At 41.1% G+C, this 14,173-nt stretch overlaps 1 protein-coding gene across 8 annotated transcripts in view; it reads right to left on the bottom strand.

The window, feature by feature from the left end:
- Positions 1 to 11,661, bottom strand: part of Luzp2 (leucine zipper protein 2) — a 463,171-nt gene extending 451,510 nt beyond the window's left edge. For all 8 annotated transcript variants that reach the window (XM_051148629.1, XM_051148628.1, XM_051148627.1 and 5 more), the window contains exon 1: positions 11,024 to 11,661. In XM_051148629.1, coding sequence (XP_051004586.1) covers positions 11,024 to 11,085 — 62 coding nt within the window. In that variant the 5' untranslated portion in view covers positions 11,086 to 11,661. The remainder of the gene's footprint in view (positions 1 to 11,023) is intronic.
- Between the last annotated feature and the right edge of the window lie 2,512 nt (positions 11,662 to 14,173).

Below are 14,173 nucleotides of genomic sequence, written 5' to 3'. Positions count from 1 at the left end.
CTAGCAACCATTATTGTCTCAGCACTCCAACCTTGGTGCTGATGCTCCTTAAATCACGGGTTCACATTGCAGCTCCTTATTAATTTTGTGACCTTAAATTTATTAACTTCTCTGATACTTAACATCTTAATCTATAAGGAAAGGACTCCATGAGGTACTGAAGAAGCATTAAATACAGGAGCCCTAGAGAAATTCACAAGAAAATTATTACTAAAGACAGAAAAACCCATCCTTTAGCTAGTGTTTTCAGAATTCCTACTTGGTTCTCAGCACTGCCAGAATCACACCAGCGGGACTCACGAGCTGGAGACATGAATGTGCCAGCCCTGCTCAAGCCCTAAGGCTAATGTTAGGGCAGCGTTTGCACCCAGAGATGGGGATGTTATTGGCAGTTTTGCAAAAACAGGGCACACGTAAAAAAGACGGTTCTTTACTAGTATGTGGAAATTTTCTTTCACAGTAGAAATAGATAAAATAAAAGTTATGGAAAGAATCTTCTGCTACTTTTAATGGACATGGTGGAAAATATTTTTTTTAAAAGTTCCATATTTTTATTTCTTCCTTTATTATTTACACCCTGAAGCTATTTTACTTTATCATTTTATTTCATGTTTTTGGGGAGGAAAACAAAACACTATAATGATGCAAATTCAATTTACATCATTCGCCTGGCTTAGCAGCATGGGGTACAGTCACCCATTAAGTGCATGAGCATAGCATCCTTGGGAATGAATTTACCATTGTCTCTACAACTGGCTTTAAGAGTGATTAATCTCATCCCTTTGTGTCTCAGCTTCCTTACCTATAATCCCTGGCAACATCAGAAACCACCACAGAGGTAAGTTATGAGGATTAGCCTGATTGAACACAATTACTACATAAATTATATTATTATATTATATTATTTTTACACAAAAAAGAGAAAATGAATACTGCCAAAGAAAAGGACAATAAGAATCAAAGGTTGAGGAGGATTTAACTCGCTAATTAACTCAGAAAATTCCAGGAGAAAACATGTTTTCCCCATCATTAAAACAGTTGTGTTTGTGACAGAAAGAGGTATTGCTCACTAGGGTAAACATCATGTGGGCCTGATCTGACAATACAGATGTCTTGTGTCATGAAGACACCAGCACGTGGTTCTGCTGCACCTGCGGGGCTTGGGTGTTGTCATCTCCTCCCTGTTACAGATTGCGCTGATGCAGCTCATCATGCCTGGAGGTAAAGCCCACCCTTCTCAGTGCCTCACAGGGACTTCACCCCACCCTCACAGTTATTTGCATGCCCCTGAGAATCCATGTAAATTGTTTCATAGCATTTAACTTATCTGATTTTCTTTTCCTCTTCGGAGAACAGCACACAAGGCAGAAGATACTCTTCATGCAACTTGAATGATAAGTACCTCTTGGTGGGAGATAACTTCCTCAATTATTAAATACACAATATTCATACACAGTTGACTGCGATTTCTTTTGCCACAGACTACCAAAGTACCCTGTGGCCTCAAACACTGAAGCGGTGATGTCTAGGCTTCTCTATTGACTGGAGGTATTCCCACCGAGATGGAAATCCACTGTCCTCTCCTCAGAGAACCGATCTATTATGCCTAACACAAGAGCTTGGACCTGTCTGACTCACATTCACCCCAGGAAATGCTCATTCTCACACATTGAAGAGTATGTTTTTAGAAACACACATCAGAGGACACATACATTTTCTAAAATGAAAAGATGAAATTGCCTGAAAATTTTTGGATTTCTAATGAAAGCTTCAATTTGTCCTGCCTTCAAACTAATATACTTCTTTGCTTTACTTTAAGAACATTTTAATGTCACACACCCTCCCATCTGAGGAGAACAAGTAGTTTCTCACTAGTAGTATCATTCTTTTCAATGTGGCTAGGTGCTATACATACATACATACATACATACATACATACATACATACATACATACATTATATATGTATGTGCCTGCCTGGCCCCCTTGAGGCCAGAAGAAAGTGTTGGGTACCCTGAGTCAGGAGTTATATAGGGTTGTGCACTGCCATGTGGTTGTTGAGAATTGAACCTAGGTCCTCTGCAAGAGCACCAAATGTTCTTAACCATTGAGCAATATTTCCACTTCCCAGCAGTAGGTTATTAGAATCCTTTTATTCTTTATCTTTGTGTTGTGTGTGTGTGTGTGTGTGTGTGTCTGTGTGTGTGTGCTTTGATGTGGAAAGTTGATTATATAAGTAGGATTGGGATTCCATTTGTAGTGTCTCTCTCAAAACAATAAGATGAGATCTCAGTGCTTTCCATCTGGAACAAGGTCGGCTAATTGTTTAAACGTATTAAATGTCCAGATCACCCTAGGTACGTACGTAACACGCATAGTGTGGATGTAGCTAAAACACAAAGGTTAACTCACAGTAAGTAAATAGTTGTGTCATCTCCAGAGGCTTGCTTCATTCCCAGTCATTCTGGTTGGACCTGTAGTGCACAATTCTCAATTCTACAGTGTAAACATCTGAAATAAAGATCTGTGCAGAACATTAAAGAGCAAGGATTCAATATATTTCTATAGCATTCCAAACTACAGTTTCAGGAAAAGAACAATTTCCCATACTTTTCTTGTGAACTTATTTGTCAAATGAGCTCACATTTCTCTCTGTGGAAGAAAGAGGAAAGCTACACTCTCAATAATAACTGGCTCCTTCAACCATATCTGCCTTTTGCCAACATGTCACTTCAATTTTTCACACATCTTCTTGTTTCTTTTGTAATGCAGAGATTTTTTCCTCTTTCCTACCCAATGCCAAAGGCTTAGTTACTGCAAAGATTAGCAAGGAATGATCTTAAGCATGAGAAAAAAGAAAGTTGTGTATTTTCTTAAAGGCAGAAATACTATACTATTGGTTGTGAACTCTTTTTTTTTTGTGTGTGTGTGTGAACTTTTATTTGAGTCAAATCTTTTCCCATGCACACAGCATCCTGTGCAAGGCTCAAACTCTCTCTGACACTCCAACCATTCCTGGGCTGTTTAATGATACTCAGTCTGGGCCTTGCCCCTGGGAAACTACTTAGTAGAAACAGTGCAGGACCCTCCTTATGTCTAATTTGTCAATGTGTATGCTTTTCCTCATTCATGATGTATTCCTGTGGGTTTGCCATTATCAGGTGAGCCTGCACAATGAACTTTCCTCAAAGCCATCAATGGACTATACTTTTAATACATTTTAAAAATTTTAACCATATTGGCAACAGAATTTGGAAGTTCTAGATATAAACTGGATACCGTAATCCTTTTCCTTTCCTCGAGGATATCGTGGACATTTAAATTAGTGTTTCCAAGTGGGACTTGCTTGAATGATAAAGAACTGGCCTCTGCACTGTACTCCGGATAGTTTTCTTCATCCCTAAAGAAAATATGTTTTCATAGTTCAAGGTAGGCTTGAACTTCAAAACATCTCCCCTACTAATTCTGACTTGCTTATGTACACTGGTGTGAGAACACTTTGGGACTAAGCCTTGCCAAAACCTTCTAATCATGTCATAATGATGGTGGCATGTCAGGTTGTGTTCCTCTGAGTGGGACATTATAATTTACATATATTATCATAATTAATCTGCTTGACAACTTTATGAGAGGGGCATCATTATCACCTTTCTATGGACCAGACGGTGATGGAAAAGAGATGTTAATTGCCATTCTAAATCCCTGTGATGCTAGATATCTGACTTTGTAAATTTAAATTTTAATTCCATGTAAAAAGGGCAAACATCATGGTTCCTTTAACCATCCCTCCCTAGCATTAGTGACTAAGCTACAGATGAGTAAGTGCTTCTAGACCCTAGGAGGAGGCTGTAAGTGAGATTATGGACATTAAGAATTCTCACCCTCATTTTGGCTGGAGGAAGGCACAGTCCCCACAGGAGACATGAAGAAAATCTTCATTAATCTTTACTGACATCTTACTTAGTTGGACCACAGAGGCCTGGTTTAGCAGTGTATCAAGTCCTTACATGATTTTCTAAGCAAGAGATGTACAACTGAAAAGAAGGTCAAGGTGGGTGATCAAGTGCCCATAATATTCAGTTAGTTGATTATCAACAATAATGGGAGTCTAGAGTTTAAAGTCCTCTTTTTAGGAGCTCTCTCATGTGCATTCCGCTAAACAGGTGGGCTTATTTCACATGTCTATGAAAGCTGTCCACTCTTCCTACTTCCCCCTCCCCCGACTTCAACAGATATTAACATAAATTAGGCTATAATTTTGTCACTTGGGCTGTTCTGGTCTAGAATGTTGAAATTAACTTAATAAATGTATTTATTTTCAGTTTTAATAACATGCTAAATAACATGTTACTTGTTTGAGATGTGTCAAGCAACACACCAGATTTGTAACCTAAGCTAGCCTATCTTAGCATTTCCTGAGGGACATAGTGCAGCTACATGCTACACACTAAACTACACTTAAACGTGTTTTATTTAATCAATGTTGAACCCTGCATAAATGTGCATTTGTATGAAGTAGTTTCAATAAATAAATTTCTTTTTTTTTTTATTAATTTATTCTTGTTACATCTCAATGTTTATCTCATCCCTTGTATCCTCCTATTCCTCCCCCCCCCCCCATTTTCCCATTATTCCCCTCCCCTATGACTGTTCCTGAGGGGGATTACCTCCCCCTGTATATGCTCATAGGGTATCAAGTCTCTTCTTGGCTACCAGCTGTCCTTCCTCTGAGTGCCACCAGGTCTCCTCCTCCAGGGGACATGGTCAATGGGGCTGGGAACTAAACAGAGAATTCTCAACAGAGGAGTATCAAATAAATAAATTTCAATGTGACAAAAAAATATCGCTTCACATTAGAGCATAAGGTCCAACAGGCTCCACTTTGGCACGTCTTTTCAGTCAATTGTGTGCAACAGTGAAAAAGCACTGACAATTCTTCTGACCACGGCCCAGTTTAGCTTTGGGCCAGCTCTCATTTCTGAAACGAACAGAGCACAGAGTGAGGAATGGACTCCTGCCCTTGCTGTAACTCTCTTTGCCTGTAGCCTGCTGCATATCAGGACTGTGTGTGGTTGGAGACTCCATTTAATCTTACTTTAGATTTTGCTGTAAATGGAATCCTCCTGATGCAGCACAGGAGCCAGGTGTTCTCATCTTCCCTGATAGCAAGAGATTTGTTCTTGAGCAGAGTGACATGACAGAGGAAACCCCTCAGGAAGTTCTGGGGTTTGTCTGACTTTCCCTCTGTGGCCTTCGAGAAATCTCACTTAGTCTAAGTCTGTTTTCCCTCTTGCAAAATGTGGAGCTTTGAACAAAACGGAGCTTTTATTTGCAGCTCGTCTTCCAACAACAAACTCCTTAAAGTACACTTGAAGGGATTAAAACACTCCAAAGCTATGGGCAACAAGTCAGACATAATTGCAGTGCATACCCTACCCGTGATCTGAGGACATCTCACAGCATTTTTTTGAGCACATTCAAGGAAGATGCTGGTTATTTGGCTGACCTTCATTTGTGTCTGAGAGGAATTGTTTACTGTCAATGATTCTGTGTCCTCTGTACTCATAAAACAAAGTTCGTACGAGTTTATGTGACTGTCTCAGTCTCTGTGCCATAGACAGCATAATCCCTATCTCTTACTTCCTCTTGTTCACATGTGACTTCCTACTTAATGGCATACGCACTTGATACAGGCCATTGGCAACACACACACACACACACACACACACACTCAAGAGATGTACAAGCTGAAAAATGAATAATTTTTATGTCCATTTTTAAGCAGAGTCATGCACATTTCAGGAATCATACATGCAGACTGACGATGTTTTGGCGCTGAAGTGGCTGAGAACTCTGGCCATTGTAGAAAGCCTGTCAATAATGACTCTTAGGGCATGGACTAGCTAGGCTTCTTCTCCATTACTGATTTTTAAAATGTTTTCTACAGCATAATCTATTTCTTGATGTGATATTTGACTAATTTTTCCGAAGGTTTATACATTTTAAAGCTCGCTAATGGATGATAAAAGCAATAAACAAATAGAAAATGAAACCAAGCAAATTTTAAGTCTATACACCCATCTGGTGAAAACAAACCATCTTAGTATTCACTGACACCTGTGATCATGGCTTTGATTTGATATTATGGTTGTTTGATATTATTATGCGTGTATACAGTGTACATGCAAGTACATCATAAACAGAAACCCAAGTAGCTAAAATATACACTCCTGTGCTAAATCACATTCTACGTGATTAAAGTAAAGGCATCTAAATTTCATAATATTCAGGAAACTGCACAAATCCAATCAGATGCTGTGACAGTAGATCAGTCTTGAGAACAGAGGCCCAGATATGAAGTCATGTTCACTGGCCCCTGATTTCTTCTCTCTTCCTACTGCCTACCATTCTTTCTTTTAGGAGACAGAGTGTCTTACTAACTGATCTGTATGTGAGATTTACTTTGTTTTTCTATCAGTACACAAGAATCTCATGAAAATGTTTCTAGTAGTTGGTAGCAGTTTCACAGGGTATTTACTTTGTTCCACAGCATACCCAAAACTTTTCGTGAACTAGTTCAGTTTTGTAAACAGAAGGTAGGTTCTGTGATTAGTGCTATTTGCTACATAAAAACTCTGCACATGAGGATGAATGATAGTCTAATGTCTTCCACTACCCCATGGTCCATGAGACTGAAGAAGAAATGCCCTGCAGCTTGCTATCATTGGAAAGGAGATACTATAATTGAAACATCTAAAATGGTATAATGTATTTTCTTCTAATTCACACTTGGGGCTTTATATAGAATGAGACTATTATATATTCAAAATTTTTAATATATAATAATTTGTATGCATGTCTTAGTAGGAGAAATATAGTTGTAACTAATGCACTTTATTGGCAAATCACTCAGGTGTTGAGTGACTGACAACACTCTCATTTTGTATAAATAAAAACAGCACAGAAGATGCTAAAATAACAAACATAAGCATACATATTTTGCTATATAAACTTAAAAGAGCACAGTTATAATTTGATTAACTTAAATAATTGAGGCCCACCTATTACAGTCACTTTTAGCAAATCTTCTAAAAGTTACTCAGAAACAGTTACACATATGATATCACAAATCACACAGAAAAAAAATGTCACTCCGCACCTTAGCAGTCCATCTTTTGATTCTGTGTTGGAAGGTCAAGGTTATCCTTTCAATTGCTTGGATTTTGCTTTGACACAATTGCACAGTCAACACGTAAACATTTGATCTGTCACTGCCTTCAGTCATAAAGAAAACGTGATCAACAAAGATTCTCCAAAAGTGGCACTTTCAAGAATGATATAAGAAATAAGTAGTTAGGGCTGGAACTGCAGCCTCAGGAGAAAATACATCCTCTTTCAGGGGCTCCTGATAAAGACACTTCTCTGATCCATTTATACTGAATGATACAATTCTTAAAAAGTGTGTGTGTCTGACTCACTGTGTGAAAGAGTTGGGTGGGAAACTCATAGTACCTCTCACCATTTCATCATAGCTGAGGTGAGACTCCTTCCTACATCAATTGCATTTCCTTAAAAATGTCTTCGTATATCTCTGAGTTTGTAGCTGCCCTCTCTTCCTTTGACCCACATAGCAGCTTCATCCTGAGCCTGGAATAAGGCACAGAATTGCTGGGAGCCGTGGGCATCCAGAGTGCACTGTATCATCTGGGCAGAGATTCCCATGGAAGCATGTGGTACAGCTGCTGATCAAGGGCCCAGAGGAGACCTCACAGGTGCCCCCTACTGGGAGGACAATAACCAACCATCTGTTTAAAGTTGTTCCTGATGGAAAACCATCAGAGGATAGTAGGCTTTCACCTCTCCCCTGCTATGCCTTGCTCCCTCTCAAGTCATTTGGAAGTTCTCATTCCAAAGGCACCGGGAGTGTGGAAACAGCATAAAAGAACTAAGGTTCAGCCTTTAGAGCACAAGCCTCCTCCAGCACTCCATGGTTCCTTTTCAGGAAGAACTTCAAAAGAACTATTCTCCCACCATTTGAGTCCCTACATTCCCTGTTTCTGAAGTGTGGATATTGTCTTGGAATAGCAGTTTAATTCTCCTGAAGAATGAAATTATTTGAAAAGTGCCACTATTCTATTCCAAGGCAATTCAAGCTTTTCATGCCTTAGTGTTCTTTGACCACATGCATTTGTGCACAAGTTAAGTGGAGCTTTGTATTAGCTACATTTCAAATCATTAGCTTGACTATAGTTTTGAAATTCTATGTGCTTTCCAAACAACAGAGACAATGTGCCAGGAAATTAACATCTTACAACAACAACAACAACAACAACAACTCCATAGGGCTCACTAAGAAAATGCTTGTCTATTGTTAAAGGTGAACATTCAGGTTTCTTTCAGAACAAATGAAGTTAAGAACTAAATGAAGAGTGTTGATATTATTCACATTGATGGAATTATGGGATGTCTGTTTGATGTCTATGTGACCTCTAGTTGTACTGGTAAGGGGGATAGCAAACAGAGCAGACAGCTACCAATCCTTCCTATTTAAAAGGCAGAATTATCGGAAAATTTCCACCCTGTCACTAGAGAACACTACTATAAAGCACCCGCCTGCCTCCAGCTACAGCATCTGTTTCAAAGCACTCATTCTTTTCCTTCAAGACAGAGGTGAACACCTGGCCTCCTGCAGAAAAAGCAGGCAGTTCTCAGGAGCTGACCCAGAGAGAAGCATGGCAGAGTGAATGTGCTTCCACATCAGGAGTTTCGGCTCCACATTCCCCACACCTAAGAAGGATCTTTAGAGTCAACGTGGCAACTGTCAAACTCTGTGAGTTTAGCCTGTGAGATGCAAGTCCCTCACAGCAAGATCAACTAAGAATGTCAGCTAACAGAAAACCCAGTCACAGGTGGCATGGCTGAGCCACACTCTGTTGTTTCTTGGTGCAGCGGCCCCATCCTGACTAATATGACTGTCTTCACAGAGCTTTCCAGTCTGGGTTTTAACCTTTATGCTTACCATATGGCAGTGAGAATTGGTGACTACAAGAAGGAGGATGGCCTTCTGTGAGAGTTCTATAAAGTCCATTCTTTTTTGGCAAGTGATATGCTATTGAGAGAGTATCACATTCATTTTAAAATATGTTCACCATCAGAACATGACCTGGGGATCTAGTGCAATAAGGTGGCCCAGAGCAATTATGTAAATGGGTTACTACTTATAAAAATTCACTTTTGAAGTCCTCAAGTCCATCTTGGCTTTTTTTTTTTTTTTTTTTTAAACCAAAATACCAAAGCTGTAGACTGTTGCTACCTATGCTATCTAATTGTAATTCAGGATAACTTAAATATTTTGTACTAAATGTGCTAACTTCCAGTCTTAAGAGTGTCTATAGAAATTAATACTTTCATAGACAGCTGATGGCTGTTGCAACACAAAACTAGCAACAAGCTTTGGGTGGAGACTATAGTGCTTCTTTATGCAAAGCATAGCTTCTCTAAAAGCCAATAGACCATGGGAACTCAGGAGATTCCTATTCTTCATGCCACTGTAGGTTGGGTTTCCCTTGTTCCAACATTTACTGTTTACTGAATACATTGTCTGGCATCTACTTAAGTATAAACTTGAGAAATGTCCTTTCTTCAAAAGAACACACAAATGATTATTAAAATCGAAGGTGAGAGCAAACGGCAAGGAGCCAAAGACAAACTTTATTATTAGTCTGTTGGCACTCACCACAGTATTAAGAAACAAAAACTCATTATTTAGAAAAGTCCTATTAATACTGGGACACAAAATGGGTTTCTTTAAAAACCATGAGCATATTATAGAGTGAAATGACAAGCAAATTGTTAGAAGAAATAAAGCTCAGGTTCGATTTCAGTCTGGTAAAGTCATTTAGATTTTATGTTCAAGTAAATACCAAATCCATCTATTTGTGGAATTAAGTGGAGCAGCTTCTCCATGGAAAGTTAGGTTATGCAGGCCTGAGAGAAACATGTACTAGAAACAGAAACTCGAATTCATCATCTTACTTTTAAGAGCCTGTGAGCTGTTTCATGCTTTCTATCTGAATCTCTCACAGTTGTGTATCTCTACTTTATTTTTGGTGACTTATACAATAAGATACTGTCTCCATTCATGCAGATTTGAAAGAACCCCCAACCCTGTGGGTTATTTTATTTCACGGAGGCCAAGGGAAAGGGGTGGCTGCCAGTAGGGTGTTCAAGGCACGCAGAAGAAATTCAGTCCCGGGCACTGAAACAGGCCACCCTTGTGCTGTGCTTGTGGGAGAAGAAAGCATACCCATCACCAACTCTGAGACTGTGATCCCCAGCAGCAGTCACAAAGCGCTCCTCAGTCAGTGCGTTTGAAATCTCCACTAAAAATAGGTCCTCTGTGCTGGGGCTGAAATTCTCATCCTTGGCCAGTGATGGAGCACAGTGCCTGATTGTTCCCAACTAGATTCTTCTCTGCCTCAGTACTGTCTCGTAACTTTTAATCTGAAACCTGCCTGAAACACAGCCAAAGAAGTCACCTGCCACTAAGTCCATTCCAGACCTCAGCCAGGCCATAGAGGAGTTTGGGGATTACTGTACAAGTCTTAGCACCTTCTTCTTTCTCTGGCTCACTGAGTGGGGCCAGGGCGGGGGGGGGCGGGGGGGGGGGGGGCGGAGGGCACTTAGTTCCTAGCAGGGGTCTAATGTAAACATATACTCTAGGGACATTTCCTTCCCTCCTTACTTCCTCTTTTTGTTCTCCTACCTCTGCTTGCTCACTGTTCTTAACTGCTCCGCAGGGAATGAGGGTGGGTGGGTTCATTTTGCTCTGAAGGGGAAGCTCTTGGTCCCTGGAGGAGGCAATTCTGATACTTTTCTTTTCAGGGGGCTGGGGGAACTATAGAAGGGCTCTACTCTTTCCAAGGATTCTGAGCCTTAATCACTCAGCTAGCATCTTGCTTAAGTGGGAGGTGCCTCTCCCCAGCGCAGCCTTCTGGCTTGGGGCCTCTTGCTCCGGGACTCACCTGGTGCTGAGGACGAGTGCAGGCAGCAGGGGCAGCAGGTAATGTGCAGCGTTGAATTTCATGTCGCCACCCGCTGGGATACTCCTTCACTCGACCCTGCTCTTTTGCTTCCTCTGGTTAGTTGCTTCGCAGTGCCCTGCTCTCTTCCCAGGAAGCCGGATTCCTCTCCAGAGACCCACAAACACACTGATAGAGGCTTTGTAAAGGCAAGGACCAGAGCGAGAGTATCTTCAGGAGTGATGTCACCCGCGAGTCCTGCCGGGATGGTCCAGCGCTGTGCTCAGGGCGCACAGGGAGGGTGTAGCCTCGGGCGGAGGAAAAGAAGGACCCGCGTCCAGGTCGCTGCCCCGGTAGCCAGCTGCACTTGGTCACTCCGGTGCGCACTGGAGCGGATCTCCTCTTCCAGGCTCCTAGTGAAGACAGGAGGGGAGGGCGGTGGCAAGGATCAAGCTCCTTCAGTAATTGAGCTGGCGTGCTCCGCAGAGTGAGAGACAATTCGCTGGGAAGGACTCCAGACTCTTTAGGGTCCAGAGCAGGCGTCTCTCACCAGCTTGCTTTTGCAGAAATGTTGCTTGGAGAGTAAGCTTAAAATACTGCTCTGATTAGATGTATAATAGCTTGCCTGCTGCCGGTGGAGTAGAGCAGCAGCCAATGCAGACCAGAAGCCGGCCAGTACCCAGAAGAGGTTTGGAGCTCTCTATCACAGAAAGGGTCCAGGACCAACATAAAGTCTGCGGCTCTATATTCTGGTGTGTTCTGGTCTTTCTTCTGGTTGCTGAGCCTTACAGCTGCTCAAGGGTGTGCAGCTGGCTGCCAGAGTTTACACACCTCCAAGGGTCGTTTTCCTGTGGGTAAAATCTTCAGAAGGAGCACAGAGACATTTGTCATTAACTTAATGGCAGGGGCAGGAGACAGAGGACCCTATATACCATTGGGTTTTCTGTAATTTCTAAATGTTGTATACCAAGTACCCAGTGTTTAACAAGCTTTATTTAGGAGTTTTAACCAGAAAAAGAAATAGCACAACTTTAATGTAACACCATTTTGCAAAATCTTTTCTAGTTCTAAGAAAGGCTGGCTTCACCTACAGAGATTAGTGTCCCCTGGATGGGGAGGCCTGGTGGCACTCAGAGGAAGGATAGCAGGCTACCAAGAAGAGACTTGATAACCTATGAGCATATACAGCGGGGAGGAGGTCCCCCTCAGTCACAGTCATAGGGGAGCAGAGTAAGGGGGAAATGGGAGGGAGGGAGGAATGGGAGGATACAAGGGATGGGATAACAATTGAGATGTAATATGAATAAATTAATAAAATATATTAAAAAAAGAAACTCCAGGACTTCACATCATGGTGTGTGTGTGTGTTTCTTAAGAATCAATGCACTAAAGTAGACACTACAGTTTCCTACCATGCATGTGAGGAAAACAAAGGCCATCAGTATATGAACTGGACTTTCATTTTCTAAACAAAGACCTAGGTATCATGAGTCCTAACACAACCTTGCTGCTGCCATGAGCATCACAGTTGAGGTTGGTCTACACTAAACAATCAGTACACGGAAGACACAGAGCATGAAGGTCGTCGGGTTGCCATTCCAACTGCCCAACTGATGGTCCATATTTTGCCCAGGCCGGCCATTTATTAGTACAGTTTCCAAGAAGAATCCATGATGAACTCTGAATTGAAGACAGATGGGCAGAAAATGTATTGTGTTTGTTACCGGACTCTGAAATGTGTGGAAGTGCAATGTACTAACATTCCAACTACCGTTTCATTCAAATTTTCTTCTTGATGAAGTTACATTTAAAGACAAACCTACTGAAGAAATTCGCTGTAAGAATCTTAAGCAACTAAAAGAGGAGTATCAGTGTTAACTCTTTGGGCGGTAGTAAAATCCACAATGGACACAAACCATCTCCCTTCTGAATTGCTTTTCCTTTAGAAGAAAAAACAAAACAATAAACAAGCAAAACAATGGCGCTGATAACCTAGACTTTGGAGTTCAAGAAGAAGGAGACCCATGGACTCTTGTTTTGTTCTGCTGTGTAGCCCAGCTGGTCCTCAAATTTCCAGCAATCTTCTTGTCTCACTCTCTTAAGTGTTGTCCCGCTTATATTTATAGGTGACAGTCTAAGTTGTGTGTTAATGAGGACATGCCCCTTTGTAATAATGGCAAGAATGTATATAGCAAGAAATAATATGCATTTAAAGGATGCATTTCTGCTCACGTGTTGTTTGCATTACATGTTTTGATGTCTTCACTACATGATCCTAGCCTGGTCATTCTCACTGTTTCCCTCTTCTACCATCCTCCGAATCAGAGTGGTCAATAACTGATATGAGACACTAGGTAGTTTCTGTGAAGGAGCAGCTGTCATCACTCCACAATTTACACTTTCTTGAGGAAAAAATATGTTGTGATACTTTAATGTAACTCTCAAAGATGGGTTTTCTTTCTTTACAATTAGGCATAAAACATGAAACAAACAAACAAACAAAAAAAACCTTCAGATTATCCACCAAGGAAGTGAAGAGTCAGTGGTACTTGGCCTCTGTTTCCAAGCCCTGCTGTACTCTGTATTGGACATGGATAAAAGTTCTTTAAAGTGTGTTAGAGCATCAAGGAGTATGTGGCTAAGGTCACCTGTAGGATTGGGGAAGCTCTTGCAGCTTTAGAGGTTTAAGAATCTATATTCAAACACAGACTCCTTCGGGGTTGGGGATTTAGCTCAGCGGTAGGGTGTTTCCCTAGCAAGTACAAGGCTAGGGTTCTGTCCTCAGCTCTGGGAAAAAAAAAAAAAACAAAAAAACAAATACAGACTCCTCATTGCGGATTTTTTTTTGGTCCTTGGGAAATCATAGGAGTGTGAGCCTCCTTTTCCCGCGTCAGTATGTCCAGAATTCAGAAAGAAAATTCAGCTCTAAAATTGATTCTCTGCTTCCGAGAGCCAGTGTGATTTCTGAAGATGCAGTGGGGAGAGCAGCTGCATCGAGACCAAGTTCCGTCGTCATAGCATCTGTCAACACCCAGAGCCAAATAAAAACAGCACAAAAGCCCACCAGGCCACAATGACTTTTTACATTGTGCTTAAATTGGGAGCCAAAGATGACACCATTTTAATGGCTTTATTGAGATATAATTCAGGTAT

This window comes from Acomys russatus, chromosome 7 (assembly GCF_903995435.1).
Source record: "Acomys russatus chromosome 7, mAcoRus1.1, whole genome shotgun sequence".
NCBI classification, from domain to species: domain Eukaryota; kingdom Metazoa; phylum Chordata; class Mammalia; order Rodentia; family Muridae; genus Acomys; species Acomys russatus.
Note: the sequence above shows the minus strand (reverse complement) of the source record. Positions and strands in the feature narration are given on the sequence as shown.